The sequence below is a fragment of the Hippocampus comes genome, unplaced genomic scaffold, assembly GCF_001891065.2.
Source record: "Hippocampus comes isolate QL1 unplaced genomic scaffold, H_comes_QL1_v1.1 scaffold242, whole genome shotgun sequence".
NCBI classification, from domain to species: Eukaryota; Metazoa; Chordata; class Actinopteri; order Syngnathiformes; family Syngnathidae; genus Hippocampus; species Hippocampus comes.
The window spans coordinates 2,422,422-2,443,873 of NW_017805385.1; the positions used below are offsets into that span (position 1 = coordinate 2,422,422).

The following is a 21,452-nucleotide window of genomic DNA, read 5'->3' on the forward strand; positions in this document are numbered from 1 at the left end:
ATATATATATATCCATTGTGAGACCAATCAAGGTTTTCTTATTCTTATTCTTATAGATGTGAAAAACATGAACATGTAATAGTGTCCAAATCGTCGACTTGGCCAATCCGTAGACTCGGCTGAGCTTCGTCCGGGAGACTCCAAAAGTGAGAGACAAGTTCAGCCTTCACCCACAGCGAGATTTCCTTCTGCTTCCATTTACCGGACGTGTTTTCAGGCCATGTGCGCCGTGCTTCCGGAAGTGCGCCAATCTACGAGTTGATCTGGAAGCGTTGCTAAGCAACGGAAGGGAATCCCGCGCTGTACAATTTGTTCAGAAGCGCGGTCAGGGCGGCACTTCGCTTCCCATCGTTCGTCGTAACGAAGGCCTTTGAACTATTTTGTGGCAAGTCGTTGTCGGCAATCTCGTCAAATGGAAAATGAATTACGTGGAATGTAATGGGAGTGAAAACGTAAATGGGGTACGTTGAAAAGAGGTTCACCTGTATGTGTGTGTGTGTGTGTGTGTGTGTGTGTGTGTGTGTGTGTGTGTGTGTGTGTGTGTGTGTGTGTGTGTGTGTGAGAGATATATCGATATCCGTGTTCCATCAAAGCAGAGAAGCGTGGAACAGTGTGTAGGTTTTTGCCCGTGATTTGCCGCCTCTCTCTCTCTCTCTCTCTCTCTCTCTCTCTCTCTCTCTCTCTCTTTGATAACGCATCTTCGCCGCATCACACTAGATGAGGAAAAAGCCGCAGATGCCTGGCCAGCAAAGGGGGGGAACAAAAAAAAAAAAAAATCATGAGAAATGTCAACCAATGCTGTCGATGGCTGCCTCCCTCCCACTGTTCTCCTGCCCGCCTGTGGATGTTTGCTGCCTGGAGGTTGGAAGGCAGCGGGGGAGGATGCTCACACCGTCGCTGGCCGCTGTGCGGACAGGGGGCGACCGCGCCGGAAAATTTGCATCCAAGCAACATTCCCGCACACCGGCGGAGGCTTTTAAAGAAGGTTTTTCACCAACGGATTCTCCCAGAAGAAGGAATGCCGAGTGTCTTGCGTGGAATTTATGACATAACGAATCAAGTGCCTTCTCGCCAGCTGAGCATTTTGTCTTCAAGTTGATTTCGTATTTCATGACTGTTTTTTTTTTTTTTTTTTTTTTTTTTTTCAAAATCAGGAAGATACTTGTCGAGCTTTTATAGCCGCTAGTGACAGCTTGGAATCCCCTCCGAAGGTTGCGGGGAATTCCTTGTAGTACCGGTCGTAAAAGCGCAGTAGAGGCGACGCCGGGAGTTTCCATGAAAAAAAATCCTTCAAAGTAGTGATCAGGCAAGTGATTTGGAATTCTGTTTTTATTTTGTAGCCTTGATTTTCGATACGGTACTTCTGTGCCGCTATGACCGTGAGCATTTGTAGCTGTTGAGTGGTTGAGTTCATTTCGCCTCACAGTTCTGAAGTTGCAGGTTCGACTTTCCTCTCCGGCTTCCCTGTGGGGCGTTCATACGTTCTCCACGTGCTTGTGTTGGTTTCCACCAGGTACTCTGGCTTCCCTGCCGCGCTCCGAAAACACAAACTCATCTCTTTTCGTTGCCGTCGGCGTGTGTAAACGCATTGTCCAAAGTTGGTTGCCCGCACGATCCGTGCCAGGCGGAGTTAACGGGTCACCATGACAGTTTGAGTCTGTGGCCTGCGATCAAGTCGAGCCACTCTGTTTGCCCAGCTTCCCTTTTGAAGCTGACTGCGCAGATTTCTCTTGAAACTCACTCGCCGATGCTGTTCTCATCCTTGGATTGAAGCACTTTCAGATAGGACTGGGTTGGAGTTACTGCTGTGCCTCATCGACAGTTCAGCGCAACGCATCCTTGCGCATTCCTCCTCAAAATGATGACCTCCAATTCTCACTTGATTCTCACGTTGCACTTTTAACGCTCACTAATTTTCTTCGCTGCCGATAACAGATTTGAGCTCACAGTTGGAACTTAACGGATATAATTCAATCCCAAAGTATTGGAATGGTGAGGCCGCTTCCTTTGCTTTTGTCATCGACTGTAGACAGTTGGTTTTCAAAAGCTGAGCGTGAGACACCAGATCAGCATGTTCAGCTATCTTTACGTTTGGAACTGACGCACAAGTTGGCAGATGGCAGCAAACACAGTTTTCATTTTGAAGACCGGGTTGGATGAATAAAACATGTTTTGGGTGACAGTTTGAGGTGTAACCAACTTGAAAACCACAGTGTGGTGACGTCAGTGACAATCTGCAGAAGGCAGGAAAGATGCTATCGCCATCTCCCCGTTTTCAGCAATTGAACTAAACAAACAAAGGAGTTGATCAGAGCCGAGAAATGGAAGGTTATGCACTTGCCAGGTCCATTTCCAGACTTAAACCCAGTCGAGCATGCATGTTTTTTTTTTTTTTTTTGCAGAGGCGAGGGGGACCAAAGAGGAGAGTGAGGGAAGTAAAATTTCTTCCAATACTTTTGCTCACATCAAGATGTGGTCTTTAATTTGATGAATAAAAGGATTAGAAGATAAGAAACTGGATCCCAAAAGCAGATACAAATCCGCGAATGAAAGATGAAAAGATGACGGGTTTGTTTCACCTTTGAAATATGAGCCCTCGGTTCAGCATCTTTGAAGGGTCAGTCAATTATTCGTATGAAGGATTTCCCTCAAATCTAAATAGTAAAGAGTATGTGCGGCTTATTATTACGAGGCATTCGGGTTGTGTCCTGCAGACTGTGGGTTCTGGATCGTCGTATGCCACACACCATAAACTAATTTTAGGGTGCTGTTCTGAGTTGGAGAGTGTCAACGTTGGTTCTTTACCTTAGCATGCATATTGAAGCAATGTGTGTGCTGTTTTCACTGCTGGTGAAAAAGAAATACCTCTGTTTATGTAATCCCGCCTACTATAAAGCGAGACCCCGCGAGAGCAGCCAATGACTCAGCGCTTCTTTCTATTTTAAGGCCCGATAGTGTCTGAATTCCCTCTCCGCATGAGCAAATCAGAACAAAATGTGGTTTTCATACTACTATTTAAAAGTAATGAATACATTCTTGTCGTCCAAGCCTGATGTTCGTACCGAGTTATGAAATGCTGACGGAGCACTGACTTTTCGAAATATTGTTGCGGCATTTTCAGCCGTTCTCTGTTCATACTTATTGTATTTTAGAATCAGACAGCAGTGAGGACGAAGGGGAAGACCAATTTGACACCAATGAAAATAGTTTGGAGAGTGAGGACCGCGCAGTGCACCCAGGTATTCATCCGCCCTGTCTTCATTTATACGTTCTCTGAAAACTTGCATGACACACAGATGAGAGGTCCTCAAATCCAATCGTTTGCATTTTTTGAAACGCAGTGATGGACAAGCGTGCAGATGATGAAACCAGAGCATGCGAAGATTTCACAAAAGCAAGGCAAGACTGCTCTTTGCACTTGAAGTTCGTTTTTCAGAGATATTAAATTATTTGAACAGTGATCCAAAATCCGCTGGACTCTTGTCTTTTAGGAGCCAGTCAAATGATTCTCCAAGAGGTTCTCCACCAGAAGTTCTCCCGCCCCCGTCCCCAAGACTCGTCAAACGTGCCTCCACCTCTCCAATGCCAAGTCGCTCCGGTTCGACAACACCTCTCAGCTTGCGGAAAAAACTTGCTGCACCAGCAGAATACCAAGACACGGTGCCCGCTGAATTTGAAGAAAAGGTTAAAATGCCCAAATCTCCAAATAACACCCAAGATTCACGACCACAAACTCCAGTGAGCGAGTACTCCCGGAAAGAGTTGACTCAGAGACCATCGCCGAAGCTTACCAGAGCAAGTTCCAAAGTTTTTGAGAAGGTCCGTGACTTGGAAGAGAGAAGGCGAAGCCTGGACTTCCCCGAAGGTTCCGTATCAGGGAGATCCTGGGCAGGGTTCAATCGAGCGGGCTCCGTCGACTCGGATGACGGCGGTAGCCGTCTGGGTATTTCACGAGAAAGTTCCAGGGAAGATCTGAGAGAGGCTCTCAAAGAAGACGCGGCCGAGCGCAGATCAATGTTCAAACAGAGGGCTGCCTCGCTCGAGGAGAAACCTCGCTATTCTCAAAAGGTACAGGACATAGAGAACAAGTTCACGCAGGAGCTGCAACGTATCAAAAAGCTTGTCGGTAAACCCCATTTGAAGAAATCCTTTTCAACAGAACAGCTCACCTCAAAGGCGAGGCAGCGCCAGCCTTTCAGGAAAATCGAACCTATTCCCCCGCAGGTCCTTCAAAGGCTCCAAGAGAGGGAACGATGTCAGTGGACAAAAGCGCCAAAAGGACTCCATCCGGGACAGCAAACGCCAGAGCAGCGGCATTCCCAAGTTCAAAACAGCACAAGCGCCGGCATCACAAGAGTAAAAGAGGCCACAGAGTCAATGCAGTTATCGGACTTGCCGGGAGTACGATCACTTCGAGACTTGAGTCGAGTCAGCCCAGTTACTGAAATAATTCAGAGGTCATCATCGCCGGCCTTATTCCAGCAACAAACGGGAGACTCACAGAGTTTGACGAATCTGGAAACGACTGCACAGAAACTTGAAATGAGGCCCCCAAGTCCACTGGTACAAAGGATTTCAAGGAGCCAAGAATCTCCGCGTAGCCCTGAACTTCCAATGCCAACGCAAGGTCACGATACGGCAGGGAGAACGACGCCGATAGAAGTAACGTTGAGAAAAGTTGAAAACAGGCCTGATAGTCCACTCGTAAAAAAATGTGCTGTCACTGCTCAAGATACAAGTCATCAAACAGCCCCAACACCCACGGGAAGGGTGCAAGCCGATCCACCGAAGGAAAAAACCGAGGTGACTCTCCCAAAAGAAGCTCCAACTAGAAGCATCCCTAAAATTGTTGTGGAAGGTGAAGATGTTCCCAAGGAGACAAATGAACCCCGACAGGCCAAAGGACAACAGCCGAAGACCAAAGTCAAACATCGTCGTCAACGAGCAACGTTTCCTGAAATGGGTTGGACATGTTTTCAACATTTTGCAGTCTGCATGTTGCCATAGAAGTCGCACTCCAACTTTTGTTTACCTTCCGTGATACTGCAGATTCCTCAGATGATTCCTACATGTCTGCCGAAGAGGACCCGATGGAAGCACCCGTCTTTGACTTTCCTCTTCAAGATACGGTCGCCAAATGTGGTTCGGATGTGCTACTCAAATGTAACATCTCCGGCACGCCCATTCCTGAAGGTATCAAATGAAAAGCTGTCCTTGAAGAAGACAAATTAATTCAGTTCCCAGTTCGCAGACATTCTTTGGTCATCAAAATTCAGAGGGGCTCACTTCGAGACACATTTTCAGGATAAAAGATTTGTTTTGTTTTCATGCTCGATTTGGTGAGCAGGCGGCGCATACATACAAATTAAAAGATTATTTCCATAGTTTTTCCTCTTTGAGGAATGCACACGAAGCAATCTAACATGCTGAATAATGCCTGATGCAATTGTGTTGAAGTCACATGGACAAAAGACAGCGTGGAGGTCACCAGCCTTTCAAATTACGCCGTCAAAGTGGAAGGCGAACGACACAGTCTACTCATAAAATCGGCGCAGATGGGCGACGGTGGAAACTACGGCGTCACGGCTGTGAACCAGGAGGGCAAAGTGACCAGCAATGCTACACTCACAATCAAAGCAGGTGTGTGCTATTTAAACCTCGAGCGCCGTCAGCTGTCGTCAGGTCTTGAGGGCCATCAAAGCTTCTTTAATCAGACATCATTTTTGGATAATGACTGCGCATTAAGAAATGCTCTCCTCAACGAGATAACGAGACAGTGGTGATGCGCAAATACGTTTCGTCTGCCATCCGCTGCCGCTCCCGCTCGCTGCCTTCCTTCAGCCAGTTGTATGTGCAACGTATTCCAGCTCAACAACCGCACTTATAGTTACCATAGCAACAAAGAGCAAAACTGAACCTATAAATTGCTCACTGGGGCTCAGTCGCTTGTCTCTGTGGATATCTGTTATTGTTTGGATTTGACGTTTCACAATCGCGTTCATGTCAAGGGGTTCTAAAAACAATCAGAATGTGTTCATTATCCATCCACAAGAAAATACATCAAAGGTTTTACCCCTCATCAGATTTCACGAATGTGCAATTTGGCAGAACCCATTCAGGAACCGAAGAGTGTCTTGGGTCTTCCGATGGACATTAGCAGCCCCATCACATCGGACGAGGAGTACCTCAGTCCCTTGGAGGAAGCCATGGATTTTAGTTCGCAACAGCCGAGGGGGACTCTCGAGACCAAGTTCAAGAAAGCTCCTGCATTTCTGGTGAGAGCGGACCGCCGACCTCAGCGTTTGACATTTTGGAGTGCTGCGTGTACAGCGTTGATCACATGCACGGGAATTTGCCAAGTGTGTCTGTTGCCATGCATTGTGATTCCACAGCGACATTTGGTTGCAAATCTCAACTGCATTCCGAGTTGTGTTTTGGTCTGTTTTAAACAGGAAACAATGACTGATCAAGCCGTTGTTGAAGGACAGGAAGTCACCATGTTGGTCCGCATAAGTGGTCAACCAAAACCTTTGCTGTATTGGTACGTGTTGCCAATCACTGACACGGTAGTTGCAGAATTGAAGTTGATGATTGCTTTATGTCATTTCTATTTTATTCCTGCAGGTTGAGAGACAGAGTTACGGTCAAAAGTGGCCCACGCCATACTGTCCGGGAGACAGAGAATGGCACTTTTCAAATGACCATCCATTCGGCCCTAAAGTCAGACTCGGGGATTTACACCTGCAAGATCATCAATGAGTTTGGAACCAAACAGTGTGAAGGGACCCTAGACGTCAAAGGTAATAATACAAAAAAAAAAAAATACATCAGAGCCACTCACCGCTCCGATCCTCTTCTGTCCTGTCCTCCTGTATTTGCTACTTGTAACGTTGCTTTCTCACACAGTGTAGAACTGTGTTTCCAGATTGGCAAACGCATTTCGGCATTGCTTCTGTCCTGTCCTGTGTCCATCCTATTTGCTTTTGAGTCAAATCCTGATTTTCTCGAGTGGCACTGCATAGCCACTCGTACACACTCGTGGCTCACTGCTCTTGTCCTGTCCCTAATTGCTACTCACCGCATCTCGAGCCCACAAGGTTCCAGATTGTCTCAAAACTACTGTCTGGCATACGTTTCCTCTCCTGTCCTGCCCTGTCCTATTTGACGAGTCGCTCCCTCACGGGGTAGAGCACTGCCTTCCGAGTCCAGAAGACACTTTTTGTTGTTGTTGTTGCTTTGTTCAATGTTGTCTTGTTCTTTCTTTAAAAGATTGAAAGAATCTGCTTTTGTTTTAAATCCTATCTCTGCTTAGTACTACCCGTCGAGCCGAGCTTGGCCGTCATCCGCCCAGTGAAAGACATCACAGCCAACGCGGGCGAAACGGTGCTGTTTGAGTGCCACGTCATCGGGCCGCAAGACACAGACGTGGACTGGCTGGCCAATGGGAAACTGATCCAACCTGCATTGCTCAACTGCAAAATGCACTATGACGGAAGGAAATGTCGCCTGCTGCTTAATTCGGTGCACGAGGATGATAGCGGGACGTACACTTGCAAGCTGAGCACAGCTAAAGGTATGTGTATGAAAGGAGACACTCCGGTTTCCTTCCACATTCCAAAAACATGCAGGGCAGGTTGATTGGACACTCCAAATTGTCCCGAAGCGGGATTGTGAGCGCAAATGTTGTTTGTGGATGTGTGCCCTGCGATGGGCTGGCAACCAGTTGATTGTGTACCTCGCCTACCGCCCGAAGACAGCTCGGATAGGTTCCGGCACACCCCGCGACCCTCGTGAGAAGCGGATGGATGGGTGGATGGATGGATATTGAGTTACAATTGCTCTTTTATTTCTCTATTTCAGAGGAAATTACTTCATGTGGGAAACTAAGAGTGATTCCCTCAATTGAGCCGCTCTTTACTCGCCAACTGGATGTTCTGGAAGTCATCGAGGGCCGCAATGCTCGATTTGACTGCAAAGTCAGCGGGACCCCACCCCCAAAAGTCATCTGGACTCACTTTGGTAAAGTTTACCCCAAAATGTCTTCAAACATTCCATGGGTCTCGCTGTCTGTTCTTCGAATTTCAGATTGAAGAAGGCTGATGTATAGTTGACAGTGTTTCCCAACCGAGGCACATATTTTACAGGCTATTCGAAAAATCGTCCATCACCGATGGCGCAAAAAGTATTTTTGTATCTATCCAGAGAGAAAGATTTTCTCAGTTTGCTCACAAATCGACTTTGTGATTGTTAAATCTGGACCACACATCACTGGCATGCTGTGGCTAGAGCCCCGATGATCGGTCGCGGCACAGCAATGCCGTACAGTGTTTGGCAATCAGTGGTAGAACAAAACGCCCTTTCTCAGCAGATCACCCGCTCGCCGAGAGCGAGGATGTGCGTATTCTTCAGGAGAACGGCCGTCACTCCCTCATCATCTCTCACGTGACCAATGACGATGAGGGTTTCTACACTGTGACGGCCACGAACAGTCACGGAGAGGCCGAATGTTCTGCTGAGCTCTACATTCAAGAGCCACGGCCGGCCATCTCCTCGCAGATGTACGATCACGCATCAAAACATTTCTTGGATGTTGTGGCGTCAGCTTCCCTTCAGGACTTGGGTATGACATTTCGTCTTCACGCAGGGCGAAACTGGAGAAGATGCCATCCATACCGGAGGAGCCCGAGGTCCCTGAGAATGAAGTTGAGCGTTTCACAATGCCCGACTTCATCAAGCCCCTTTATGATCTGGACGTCATTGAGGGGAAGGAGGCTGTTCTCAAATGTAAAGTGGCCGGATTGCCGTATCCCACCATCGCCTGGTTCCACAACGGCAAAAGAATCGAAAGCACGGAGGACAGAAAGATGACACAGTGTAATCGTTTCGCCCCAAAAACCCGCGACGTATTCGGCCCAATGTCAGCGTCATACCCTCTCATCCTCGCTTTGCCTTGTCAATTCCTTTCAGTTCGCGATGTCCACAGTCTGGTCATCCGCTCAGTGTGCCACGCGCACGGTGGCGTCTACAAGAGCGTCATCTCCAACAAAATAGGAAAGGCCACTTGCTACGCTCATCTCTATGTCACGGGTAATTCTCCTTTTGAATCATTTTCACAAACATGCCTTCAATCAGTCACTTTTTCAACATTCGATATAGCTTTTTTAGCAGATATAGCTTTATGGACCCCATTTTTGAATGCTTTCACTTTTTCAACATTCGATATAGCTTTTTTTTTTACCAGATATAGCTTTATGGACCCCATTTTTGAATGCTTTTCAGATATCCTCCCTGATCCTCCTGACGGGACACCAGTGATCGAATCGATCACTGGTAAAGTGATCACCCTTAGCTGGAAGAAGCCAAGGAGATTGGACCCTTCAATTGGTACCAAAAAAAAAAAAAACATTTTGTCACATAGAAAGGACATCACACTCCCGATGAGGTGTCTTTATGCTGCCATTATCGTCCACATTTGATTTGTTCTTTGCACGCAGAGTCAAAGTCCTTGATGTACGCCATCCAGCAACAAGCCCTCGGCTCCATTCAGTGGACAATTATTGCATCTAGCCTGAAGGAGACCACTTACGCCATCAGCACACTGTCCAAAGGTGTGCGCTATTCTTTCAGGGTTTTGAGCATCACCTCCAAGGCCTTCAGCAAGCCCTCAGCCGCCACAGACCCAGTGCAACTGCTGGACCGAGGTACAGCTTTCCTCACTTGTTGTGACTGGTGCTTTGACTCAGTACCCTGTGCTTTGGGTTCAAGGTCCCTATCTTCAAGAAGCTCCCGTGATTATTGATAAACCGGAAATTGTACATGTGATGGAAAACCAGTCTGTAACCATCACCATCACCATCAATCATGTCAATGCTGCCATCATCTGGAAAAGGTATCGTCACTAGTTGTTTTTCCCAAGATGATATGTCAAATATTTTATTTCGTCCTAAATGAGATATCGATGTTGGTGGGGTTGAACGGAGCAAGAGACTTCTCTTTGCTGAAGCTGAACCCAGAGTGTGGAAAAAAAAAACCATGGCTATGGGTACCTCCGACTCTGTTTTACATTGCAAAATAAGCATTTCAGGTTCATTGAAGAGTCGAAACTGTCCACTGGTGTGAATGTGCACTACCGAAAATGGATGCATATAGAGTTGCTCCCCTTAAAATGTCTGTGTAGCTTTTCAATTTCCAGTCACTGTACCTAGGGTACAACACAGATTATGATGTAAACTATATCGACAGGAGGGGAGCGGTCTTGGACAACAAGCGGGGCGTGTACGAAATGGCAATGCCAGATGATGATCAGCACACTCTGACGCTAACGAAAATGAAGCACGCCGACGTTGGAGAATTTATGTTTGTGGCATCCAACAAGCATGGAAGTGACAGCTGCACATTCAGCGTGGAGATGGCAGGTGGGCCGCACCTTCCTCACCTCTCTTGCTCATGGAGACATCTTGGTAGTCTTGATTAGATTTCACATCAAGCAAGTAGAGATGGGACCAAAAAACAGATCTTGAGCTGACAGCAGCTCATACCTGTTTGTATCGGAACTTTGGGTTTGGTGAGTTTTGGCTTATTTCATAAGTCCACTGCCCCTCTCCCAAGGTCCTCTAGGATAGGTCAGAGCTCCCCCGGGACCCTAAAGTCGAAACGCGCCCACGATTTTTTCCAACTTGCTGAAGGTCTACACTGTACCAAGAGCCTCGTAGTATTTTCCTAATGTCACTCTGTCCACAGCTCCCCCAACATTTGAGACGATAATGGAGGATATTGACGTTTGCTCTGGGGAGTCCCCTCGCTTTGCTGTGGTTGTGGAAGGCCGGCCCATTCCGGACATCCTCTGGTTCAAGGTTTGTAGCGTTCAGTCTTCAGTCCGAGATGAAGACCGGCCGATCTGAAACAGAAGTGGTCAAAGTCATGTCATTTGCTGCGCTTGTTTCAGAGCGATATTTTGCTGTCGGAGGGCAGCCATTTCACATTTGTGTACGATGACAACGAATGTTCACTGGTGGTCCTCAACGCTTGCCCTGAGGATTCAGGAGTGTACACCTGCACCGCCAGAAACTTGGCAGGCTCCGTGTCCTGTAAAGCCGAACTCACCGTTCATGAAGGTGACCTACTTGTGCTCACGTTCATTTGGTCAATCCCTGCAATGATCCACACTCATTGAGCCAATAATCTCACGCAGCTTTAAGTAAAGAGGAGCCGATGGAAGACGAGGCGAGCATTTTGAGGAAAATGCGGCGACTGACCGACCATTATGACATCCACAAGGAAATTAGAAGGTAAGGCATCATCTAAAAGCGTACATCACATATCTGCAATTGGCTGGCAACCAGTTCCGGTTGTGCTCCGCCGACTGCCCGATGACAGTTGGGATCGGCTCCAGCATGCCCGCGACCCTCGTGAGGAGAAGTGGATCAGATGACGCATGGATGCATGGATAAATCACATATGGGCAAGTCATAAATCGGTCTTAAATTTGGCACTGTCGTCCTTTGGCACCGAAAAGGCCTTTAATCTTAAAGTGTCAAGTCACTGTGGCCCAAATCCAGCAAGTCCAGTCATTATGTTGGTTCAGCAAGTCATAAATTTAGGCGCACGACAGTCTTGCTTCGTCACAACACGTATTTGGGCTTAGGCTACTTTGCAGATACTGTCATGAGTGAGTGGTACTTCTTCACAATGACCTTATTTAATGGTCCCCAATCTTCCATTGCGCTGTCTCTTCAGTTTCTTCTCGATTTAATGCGTAGCTGACATGAAGCTTGTTTTTGAACTCTTAACGTTGCATGTTTACAACTCACTTCTCATTTCCTCGATTTGATCAAAAACGTAATCTGCCAATCGAAACTTCGTAATGTAGTCAAATTGACGCTCTCATAAATTTTATCCAAGAAAGTCCCAACTCCTAACATTGGCGACTTAAGTTTATACTCAAGTCAGGCCCTGTGACTTGAGTCCTCCACCACTGATACAATCTCAGCCCGGTGGAGCCAAATTGGAGCCAGCCGATTAATGGATAGTGATTTACATTTTGGCATCTTCATGCTTCCGCTGACTTTACTTCACAATAGGAGTCAATGCTGAAACATTGTTGTACCCCCCACGACCCCCCACACATTCCCCAGAGGTGCATTTTCCTACGTGAAGCACGTGACCCAGAAAGTAGACAAAATGGAATACGCCGCCAAGTTCATCTCCACACGAGCCAAGAGGAAGACCTCTGCTCTGCGAGAGATGAGTCTCCTCTCCAAGTTGGACCACGAGCGAATTGTCTTCTTGCACGATGCCTTTGAGAAAAAGAACACAGTCGTCATCATCACTGAACTGTATCCATATCATGCTACCTTTTATGTCCTTCAACGGTTGAGGGCATGCTGCCAGATGAAACGCTGATGTTTGCGTTTTGACATTGCTGTTGCCAAATGCATCTAAACTCTCAGATTATTGACCTGAATCCCATGTAAAGATGCCACGAGGAGATTCTTGACCGATTCACACGGAAATCGACGCTCACGGAGTCTGATGTAAGCTTCCGGTAATGTTTCATGACCATACAGTGAGTAATATTGAAGAAATTACAGCTGGCGTCCTCGTTGTACCCTAGGTACGTTCGTGTATTAGACAGTTGCTCGATGGAATGGATTATCTTCACCATCTTAACATCATGCACCTGGATATCAAGGTAAGCATTTCTGCAAGTCCTGCCAGATTTGAATCATATTCTTTTGGCTGTTGTTTGTATTTTAAGCCTATCCGATGTCACATGCTCACTTGTAATATGACGGAAATGATTTGCTGAAGGCAGCATGATGGATGACTGGTTAGCACATCCAACTCATAGTGCAAGAGACGCAGGGTTCAATTCCGGGTGTCTCCCGCCTACTGCCCGATGACAGCTGGGATGGGCTCCGGCACGCCCGCGACCCTCTTGAGGAGAGGCCGATTATCAAATGAATGGATGGATGGATGATATGCTGAAGACAAAAGTGTTTATTATACTTATCTAAGATCTTAAAATATCCTGAGGACTATTGAAATGGTCGCCGTTACATTTGCAATGGGCGTTTGTGTATTCAGGGACAGCGCAGTAAAGTTTCTGTTTTTAAAAGACTCTATTTTTTTCCTTTCTTTTTTTGAGCCTGACAACATCCTCATGGCAGACGCACACAGTGATCAACTCCGAATCTGTGACTTCGGCAATGCGGTGGAGGTCACGCCGGATGAGGCTCAGTATTGCAAATATGGCACACCAGAATTTGTTGCGCCAGAAATTGTCAACCAGACCCCGGTATCAAAGGCAACTGATATCTGGTATCTTCATTCGCTATCTGGAGTGTGTTTCAATTGTCCGCAAACACTTCAGGCTGACACTTGTCTTGCCTTTCCCTAGGTCAGTTGGAGTTATTGCATACCTGTGGTGAGTTATGTGACTTTTTGATTTGATTTGAAGAACGATCCCGTTCCGAAATCTAAATGTGGCTGTTATCAGTCTGACAGGAGTGTCTCCATTTGCTGGTGAAAATGACCGCAGTTCCGTGCTGAACATCAGGAACTACAATGTGGCCTTCGAGGAAAGCATGTTTGCCAATCTTTCTCGAGAAGCTAAAGGTTTCATCATTAAACTGCTCGTAGCAGAGAGACTGTGAGGAACCACATTTTCAAATCCTCATGTATCATCGTCTTTGCAAAGATGCGCGCGTTAAAATGTATATTTGATGTACTTTTGCTTTTAGGCGACCAGATACTCAAGAATGTCTCAGAAATCCCTGGTTCAAGGTACACACAAATGTCTTTAAACCTTTATTCATCGAGTGCAACATTATTCAGCTTTGATTAACTTTGAAATGGCCTTAAGAAAATTGACTTTTTTTGTACAGACTCTCAGTAAGGGGTCAGTTATAAATACAGACTCACTGAAGAAGTTCCTATCTCGCAGAAAATGGCAGGTAATGAAGCATTTCCTTTCATGTCCAAGTCCGGCATATATGAAGAAACTGTAACATCTTGTTTGTTTGTTCTCTAGCGTTCAATAATCAGCTACAAATCTAAAATGGTCATGAGGTCCATTCCCGAGTTGCTGGATGATTCCTCAAGTCATATCTCCATCGCAGTTCCCAGACACCTTAAGGATGCTTCGCCTTTGCCTTCCTCATCCTCCGATTCAGATGAAGACATCGATGAACTTCCTTTTATTCCAATGCCGCTCAACATGGAATTCTCTGGTTCAAGGGTGTCACTGAATGACATCCAGACTAGTGAGAAAGACTCGGTGAAACAGAACGGAACGTGTAAGCAGTTCACATCTGCTCTTCAAGACACAGCGGAACACAATGCAGTTGAAATGAACAAAGAAAAGCTTCAATTGACGGGTAAAAGTCGGCAAAACGAAAGAACAATGAAAGGTGATGACAAGGGTTCCTCAGATGAAGAATTACCTGCTGGGCTGCCAGAGAAAGTTCTAAAGAGAAAACCTCTGCAAAGGGGGTCCAGCATGGAGTCTGACAAACCTGAGACCGTGAGACGAAAAGGGGAGCTGAGACGTGGAGGATCAGCTGACAGTGCTTTGCTACTTCGGATCAGGCCAGAAGAAGTACTCTCAGAAGGAAATCAAGAGGGCGGAAGAAAAGTTCTCAAGAAAGCCGCCTCGATGGAACTACCAAGGCGGAGCACCAGTCCGGGGACTGCAACGATGAGCCAAGAAGATTACGCTCTGAAGCTAGAACTGATGAGGCAACGATTGCTTCGTGGAGGATCCCTGGACAAAAAGATGAGTGGACTGCGAGGGCCTCTATTAGAAACATTAGGAATGGGTGATGACAAAGGTGCAATCTCCTCAGATCGCCATTCTCGCACTACCCGACTGGCACCCCCTTCGCTGACGAGAGCGGCGTCGAGTGACTCACCCAGGGATGACATTTCCAAACCCAAAGTCCTGAGCAAAAGTGCTTCCTTCAGTCAAGGAGATTCCGAACCAATAGCCTCACACAGAAGGTCAGGAGCCCCCCTTGAAATTCCTTTGGTACAGGTGGAAGAGCGACGACTCAAGGAAGCTATATCCATGTCAGCTCTCACTGAGCAAACCAAGCTCGACTCCTGCCCAGCGACTCCTCGAGAGCCTTCACCAAAACTGCCGACACCAGATATTATCCAATGGGACAGTCCCATTAAAACGCAAAGTCAGGAATCATCAAAGGAGAAAGAGACGACATCGAATGAAACTACCAGTGGAAAGAAAGAAGCGGTGGTTACAGACAATCATTTTGATGAGAAGTCAAGCACAAGCGGCTTCACTGAGAAGGACTTGAGCATATCACAGGAAGTACTGAATAAATCAGAGGTTGTGGCCCACGTTATTTCTTCACCAGCTGCCGCAGTCCAAAGCTCTGAAATTGAGGGTCATTTGGAGAAAGATGTAGGGACAAAAGAACAAAAAGAAAAAAAACTGATAGTGAAAGAAAATGACGAAGGTCCGGAAGCTGTGAATGAAGAAAATGCATCTGAAGAAACGTTACAAGAGAAAGAAATAACACCTGGTAAATCATCCGACATTATGACTTCAAACTCAGTTACCACAAGAGAGGTTCCGTCTTATTCAACATCGTCTGCCCCTGCACAGGTTCTTCTTCCTGATGGAAGGACTTCAGCATATGCTAGCATTATGCAGACAATCATGGTCCCTTCCCTTCAACCTTTCAATGATACACCGCTCGGCCCGTCTACCCCTGTTGATGTCCTCGATTCCGCATCAGCCCCTACAGCATCTGATGAATTTGTAACTGCGTCATCACCTTCAACGCCACGCATTGTGTCAACTACCGAGCACCCGGCCGTGTACTCTCGCGTGGCCTCACCCGAAACCATAGCAAAGGAGCCTAGTCCGCCAAAGATGACCACCCATTCCTCTCCTCCATTTGTAGGAGTGCACCTAGAAGACATTTCCTCTCAAGAGGTGTTTGAGGCCCGCTTCAAAAAACGTGACTCTTCCCTCACAAGAACTTTGAAATTTTTATCCCGATCAAAGAATGAGGATAAATCACCTGTAACGTTTTCAGATTCAACTGAGTCAGGTGAGGTGGTGTACAGGCCCGGTCCGATGGGTGCCCCACTGGAATTGGCACAGAGAAAACTTGAGAAGTCCAAATCGGTTCAGGATCTTCGTGAAGCTCAAAAGGACCAAGGTTTTATGAGGAGGCTTTCCCTGCGGTTGAAAAGAAGTCCTTCAATGGAACACAAAGAGGAAGTGACCAAAGAAGATGATTCAGGGTCATTAAGACGTAGGTTGTCTTGGAAACTCGGAAGAAGAGGATCACAAGATCAGAAGGAAGTGGAGATGATGCGCATGGATGGTGGAGCTGATGTCACCGTTAAAAAAGAGGAGAAGGAGCCTAAAATGTGCAATGAATCTCCAGTCTTGACGATGCGGAGGAAGATCGAATCAACAGTGGCCGGTCTCTCGACCAGAATTCGCAGCTACTCTGAAGAAAGAAAAGCGGCGGAAGAGAAGGAGCCAAAGAAGACGCCAATCCTGTCCATGCTTCGTCGTGCAACATCAGAAAACCGTGGAATAAAAGTTACCAATGTTCCTCAGAACCAGCTGGCATCTCAGGCCAGTAATGGAGCTTCATCTGAGTCACTGGACTCAATGTCCAGCTCAAAGTCTGACACGTCAAAGGGTATGATGCAATGTCATCTTCATTATGAAGCAAAGGGGGTTCTCGGTCGATGACAGTCCTGAATTTTGACGCTTCAACACCGTTATGCTGTTGTGACCGAGAACGCCTTGTGTCAATTCTTGTTCGTGGGCGGTAACATAAACTTTATGGTTCTTGGATAGTTCTCGAAGGTGAGCGAAGATCTCGTTGGGATCGATGGGGTCTGTCCCGAGGGAGACGATCCAAGGCCGGATCACAACCAGATCTACCCACGGCCATCGCCAGGGAGACGAGTTCCCAGCCATCGCGCCAGTACTCCAGACTGGTATCCGGTAGGTCCAGAATGACATTATGCTTCACTTTTACCACACATACGCGCTTATCCATTCGGACTGTATATGTTCAATCCATGTCTCGCAGATTTTCCTCCGGTGTTCCATATTAAGCTAAGAGATCACGTCCTGCTTGAAGGGGATCCAGTGACACTCAGCTGCCTGCCTGCAGGAAGCCCTCAGCCTCACATCACCTGGATGAAAGGTGTGACCCAACTATGAATGCTCTCTTGTCACAAGATGGGACGGAATAGAAACCATAAATCTACAATATGCAGTTTCTGCCTGCAATGACTTCTAGACATTGATGATTTATTTTTCTTCAGATAAGAAACCCTTGGACATAGACGCGAGGATGAACATGATAGCCTGCCCTGACGGCAGGCAGCTTCTGATGGTTATGCAGACCACCAAAAAGGATGCAGGGGTTTACGAATGTGTCGCGACAAGCCCCCTGGCTTCTGCTTCCAGTTCTTGCACAATTTCCCTTGCCCGTAAGAATATTTGTGTGCGTTGTAGCAAGTTGTTAGGATTACAAAATGAATAGTTGAAAGTTTGGTGCATAGTTTGGTTCAGGTTTGGAGGGGAGTTGGATTCACATTATTTATGTGAAAAGGTCTGCCCAATCGCCCCGGAACACCCGAGATCCCTCAGAAGTACAACAACACCGCTTTGGTGCTGTGGAGACCGTCCGACACGACTGCACCTTGCACATATTCTCTGGAGAGGAAAACTGAAGGTTAGTATGAAAGGGGTTCTCGTGAGCTTGTCTCAGCTTCTGTTTCTCAACAACCCTTTTAAAAGAACCATGAATGAATAAGCTACATTGGGTATCTTTTGCTAAGTAATAAAGAATCATGACTTCTAAATTGGTTATACGTGTCCGTGCGTACGGTAAATATGAACATGTGAAACAGGAAGTAAAACCAAGAAAGATATTGTTCAAACATTATCACGCAAAAAACGACCTGACATTAACAGCTCCAAGATGCAAGGCTCTGCTATGTCAAATGAATCAAAAGTAGCATGACCCACGGCCAAAAAGTAGTGACAAAGTATGTGTACAGTATTCAAATAATTTGCATCAAACCCCATCACAGTGTTAGTAATTTAGCGTGCAGTGCTGAATATTTCAGTCTTCATTCTTACCGCGAGTGCGTAATATAAAATGCATCTTTCTTTTGTCCCTCAGGAGAGAGCAACTGGTTGATTGTGGCCACAGGGGTGGCCGACTGTTACTACAACGTGGTTGATTTACCAGCGGGAGGCTCTTTCAGATTTAGGGTGGCTTGTGTCAACAAGGCCGGCCAAGGCCCATACAGCAGCCTCTCGGAAGTTGTGCGACTGGGGCCTGCAGGTACATGCAAAACATATTCATTTTAATAGAATTCAAATAGTCGTCTCTGAGACATTGTGGTTAAAATGACGGAATTGGAGGAAAATATCGCCTTTGTGTGGTCTGCAATGAAATACACTGAAAAAAGTGCTGACATTGTAGCACGCAGTCAAGCCTCATCTCGTCTCGTCTCCATCTGGATGTCGGGAAGAAGCACATTTTAGCCAGGGCTGTTCGTGGAAGTAAAGGAGAGTTATTGCCGCATGTGTACTTCTGGTGCATTTATTTTTTCCAAAATAAATTCATCTTTGTGCCATTTTCGTTCAGGGTTTCGTTGTAAGATGGGTTTGAAATTGCATTTAAGTGCCTTGGGATCAGAGTTACCGTTAATGGACAGCAATATTTGCTCAATTATTGTTAAGGCAATTATAAAACTTTAAGGGTTGACATTCACTGACTGTATTTGTGGTTTTATGTTACAGCAATGGTGTACTGCACTCCTCCAGTTGTTTCCCATTAATGTCACGAATCCAGTTACGGCTTTCATTACGCTGTTGACCCATTATCGGAGTTAGGCCTTTGCGACAAAGCGAGCGTCAACTTGTTTTATAACACCCCAGTTTTTTACATCTCTCCTACTTCTTAGAACCTGTTGAATCCAGTGCCCCAGTGGTGGTCAAGACCAGCCCGGCGCAAGGTCCATCAACCCCTGTGCTGATGATGTCATCCATGAAATTCCCACCCATGAAACTGGCTCTAAGTAAAGCCCCAACGCAGACACGGGCCCCGACGCAGACACCCACCCCGACACAGACGCCCACTTTGACCCAAACGCCCACCACACCTGCATCTCTAAATTGTCCTGCACAGACGGCAAAATCGCCATCCCCAAAAACCATCCGGCCGACGGCGCTAGTTGAAGTGAAGCGGACGCCACCCGTGAGTACGGCCCCTTCTGGACCAGCGCCGGCTCAGACCAACACAACGGTGCAAACTACAGCAGGCAAAGCAAAGTCCACTCTCAGCATCAGTGTGGGCAAACCTCAAGCCAAGACGACAGCTCCGCCTGTCGCCCCACCCAAACCCCAGACCCCCATAAAGGTGATTAATACCAAGGCTCCCTCTCCTGTAGCTCCACCGGCCCCTGTCATCGGGAAGCCCATCTCCTCGGTGCCGATGTATGCACCGTCTGCCAGTGCTCGTGTTATGCCATCACCTCAATCCGCCATCACACCAACAGTCACCACGTCCTCCGTCTCTGCCGTTCAAGTCTCCGCGCCGGCGGTGGTGATACAAAGTTTGACGCCAGTGCTGCAGGGTGGGGACAGTCGCGGTACCCCGTCGGGGCGGATCACTCCATCAGGACGGATCACTCCGTCGGGACGGGCGACACCTTCTGGAAGACGTACACCTCTCGGCAAAGCTGGAGAGGGATATCTGCGCCAGGGCGTTCCTCAAAAACCTTATACCTTTATGGATGAGAAAGCCAGGTACAAACAAGTTCTATCCATCTATTTTCCATAATGTTTTACCCGTTGAGGGTTGCGGGGGAGCTGGAGCCTAGCTTTGGATGTGAGGCAGGGTACCACCATGCTGCCTATAAACAAGTTAAGACTTAAGTTTAAAGAAGATTGGTGGAAAATGACAACTCATTGCCCTGCTGTCATTCTTTGTGACACAGGGGTCGCTTCGGCGTGATCCGAGAGTGCCGGGAAAATGCCACGGGGAACCTGTTCATGGCCAAGATTGTCCCGTACGAGGCCGACACTAAGCAGGCGGTGCTGCAGGAGTACGACATCCTCAAGTCGCTTCATCACGGCCGCATCATGGCGCTGCACGAGGCTTACGTCACGCCTCGCTACCTGGTGCTTATCTCAGAGTACTGCAGCGGGAAAGAAATGCTCCGAAGCCTCGTAGACAGGTGACAACTGTAGAACTGTGCTCGACTCCGCAAACGACTAGTCATGATGGAGGACTTGTGATTATTAGGATTTGCCAGGATAAAGCGGCTGCGAGCGCTGCTGGTAGCTTTAAATCCTTTTCATAACTGTCATATGTGTTGCCTCTTGAGGTTCCGTTACTCGGAGGAGGACGTGGTGAGCTACATCGTGCAGATCCTCCAGGGCTTGGAATACCTCCACACCAGAAGGATTCTCCACCTGGACATCAAGCCCGAGAACGTCATGGTCACGCATATGAACGTCATCAAGATCATTGACTTCGGCAGCGCTCAGAACTTCAACCCGCTTTTCCTCAAGCAGTTCAGCCCACCTGTTGGAACGCTGGAGTGCATGTGTAAGACCGCCTCCGGCAGAGTATTCATCCGACTGAACCTAACCTGCTGATTCATTTTCAGATCAATTATGTGAAATTTGTTGTTACTCGTACTTTGTTCCAATTTTATTCAGTTAGCGTTGCTAGAGAAACACTTCCCAAGTATGATAAACTACATCGTCTCATTGCAAGTGAACTACACATGAGAATTCATTTTTATGTTAATGACCAAATCCTATTACCCCCCTGCCTCCCCATGTCCCTGCAGCTCCAGAGATGTTGAAAGGGGATGTGGTGGGCCCCCCAGCAGACATCTGGAGCGTGGGTGTGATCACTTTCATAATGTAAGTGTTGAATTCACACAGCTTCCAGCCAACACACTCTTTGAATATTGTCGCCTGCCTTTGTGTTCCATAAAGTCTGCTTAACCCTGTGAAACAAGCTCCTGCTGTGATGCTCCTTTCATTAGGCTTATCAGAATCCGAATCATTTTAAGTGACCAGTAGCAGTAATTGTAGTACAACATTGAGTGTGCAACTATACAGAAAGTCTTTGAGCACTTTAACGTGTCTGGTGCTGTGGAATATTGACAATTGTTCAAGTACGCCGTCGGATTTTGTCTGGACTTTTTTCAGGATAGAGTTCATGTTGTCCTCCCACTCCATTTCCTGAGAGACTGTGATTGCCAATCGGATTTTGTCAGGACTGTGGTGGAGGAACACAGGACTGATTCGATGACTGCTGTGTAGAACTGTCTCAGGAGCTCATGTGGCAGGCCGTGTTTCCTCAGCAGCCCCAGGAAGTACATCCTCTCATGTGCCTTTTTCCAGGATGGAGTTCATGTTGGCC

General features: G+C 47.1%; 1 protein-coding gene across 2 annotated transcripts in view; it reads left to right on the forward strand.

Moving 5' to 3' along the window:
* Positions 1–21,452, forward strand: part of spegb (striated muscle enriched protein kinase b) — a 29,013-nt gene that overhangs the window by 5,133 nt on the left and 2,428 nt on the right. Inside the window, exons 2-39 of one of the 2 annotated variants that reach the window (XM_019872896.1) lie at positions 3,153–3,239; positions 3,342–3,399; positions 3,492–4,963; positions 5,050–5,193; positions 5,458–5,640; positions 6,109–6,275; positions 6,453–6,541; positions 6,625–6,800; positions 7,313–7,573; positions 7,861–8,019; positions 8,366–8,558; positions 8,645–8,874; positions 8,968–9,087; positions 9,280–9,384; positions 9,495–9,701; positions 9,766–9,889; positions 10,243–10,415; positions 10,741–10,853; positions 10,946–11,114; positions 11,192–11,288; positions 12,135–12,335; positions 12,476–12,533; positions 12,614–12,691; positions 13,148–13,320; positions 13,400–13,426; positions 13,499–13,651; positions 13,743–13,785; positions 13,887–13,955; positions 14,033–16,682; positions 16,844–16,993; positions 17,082–17,198; positions 17,320–17,487; positions 17,610–17,732; positions 18,186–18,350; positions 18,976–19,819; positions 20,011–20,250; positions 20,401–20,624; positions 20,872–20,947. In XM_019872896.1, the coding sequence (XP_019728455.1) occupies positions 3,153–3,239; positions 3,342–3,399; positions 3,492–4,963; positions 5,050–5,193; positions 5,458–5,640; positions 6,109–6,275; positions 6,453–6,541; positions 6,625–6,800; positions 7,313–7,573; positions 7,861–8,019; positions 8,366–8,558; positions 8,645–8,874; positions 8,968–9,087; positions 9,280–9,384; positions 9,495–9,701; positions 9,766–9,889; positions 10,243–10,415; positions 10,741–10,853; positions 10,946–11,114; positions 11,192–11,288; positions 12,135–12,335; positions 12,476–12,533; positions 12,614–12,691; positions 13,148–13,320; positions 13,400–13,426; positions 13,499–13,651; positions 13,743–13,785; positions 13,887–13,955; positions 14,033–16,682; positions 16,844–16,993; positions 17,082–17,198; positions 17,320–17,487; positions 17,610–17,732; positions 18,186–18,350; positions 18,976–19,819; positions 20,011–20,250; positions 20,401–20,624; positions 20,872–20,947 (9,886 nt within the window). The remainder of the gene's footprint in view (positions 1–3,152; positions 3,240–3,341; positions 3,400–3,491; positions 4,964–5,049; positions 5,194–5,457; positions 5,641–6,108; positions 6,276–6,452; positions 6,542–6,624; positions 6,801–7,312; positions 7,574–7,860; positions 8,020–8,365; positions 8,559–8,644; positions 8,875–8,967; positions 9,088–9,279; positions 9,385–9,494; positions 9,702–9,765; positions 9,890–10,242; positions 10,416–10,740; positions 10,854–10,945; positions 11,115–11,191; positions 11,289–12,134; positions 12,336–12,475; positions 12,534–12,613; positions 12,692–13,147; positions 13,321–13,399; positions 13,427–13,498; positions 13,652–13,742; positions 13,786–13,886; positions 13,956–14,032; positions 16,683–16,843; positions 16,994–17,081; positions 17,199–17,319; positions 17,488–17,609; positions 17,733–18,185; positions 18,351–18,975; positions 19,820–20,010; positions 20,251–20,400; positions 20,625–20,871; positions 20,948–21,452) is intronic. The other variant, XM_019872897.1, reaches the window with a different exon arrangement.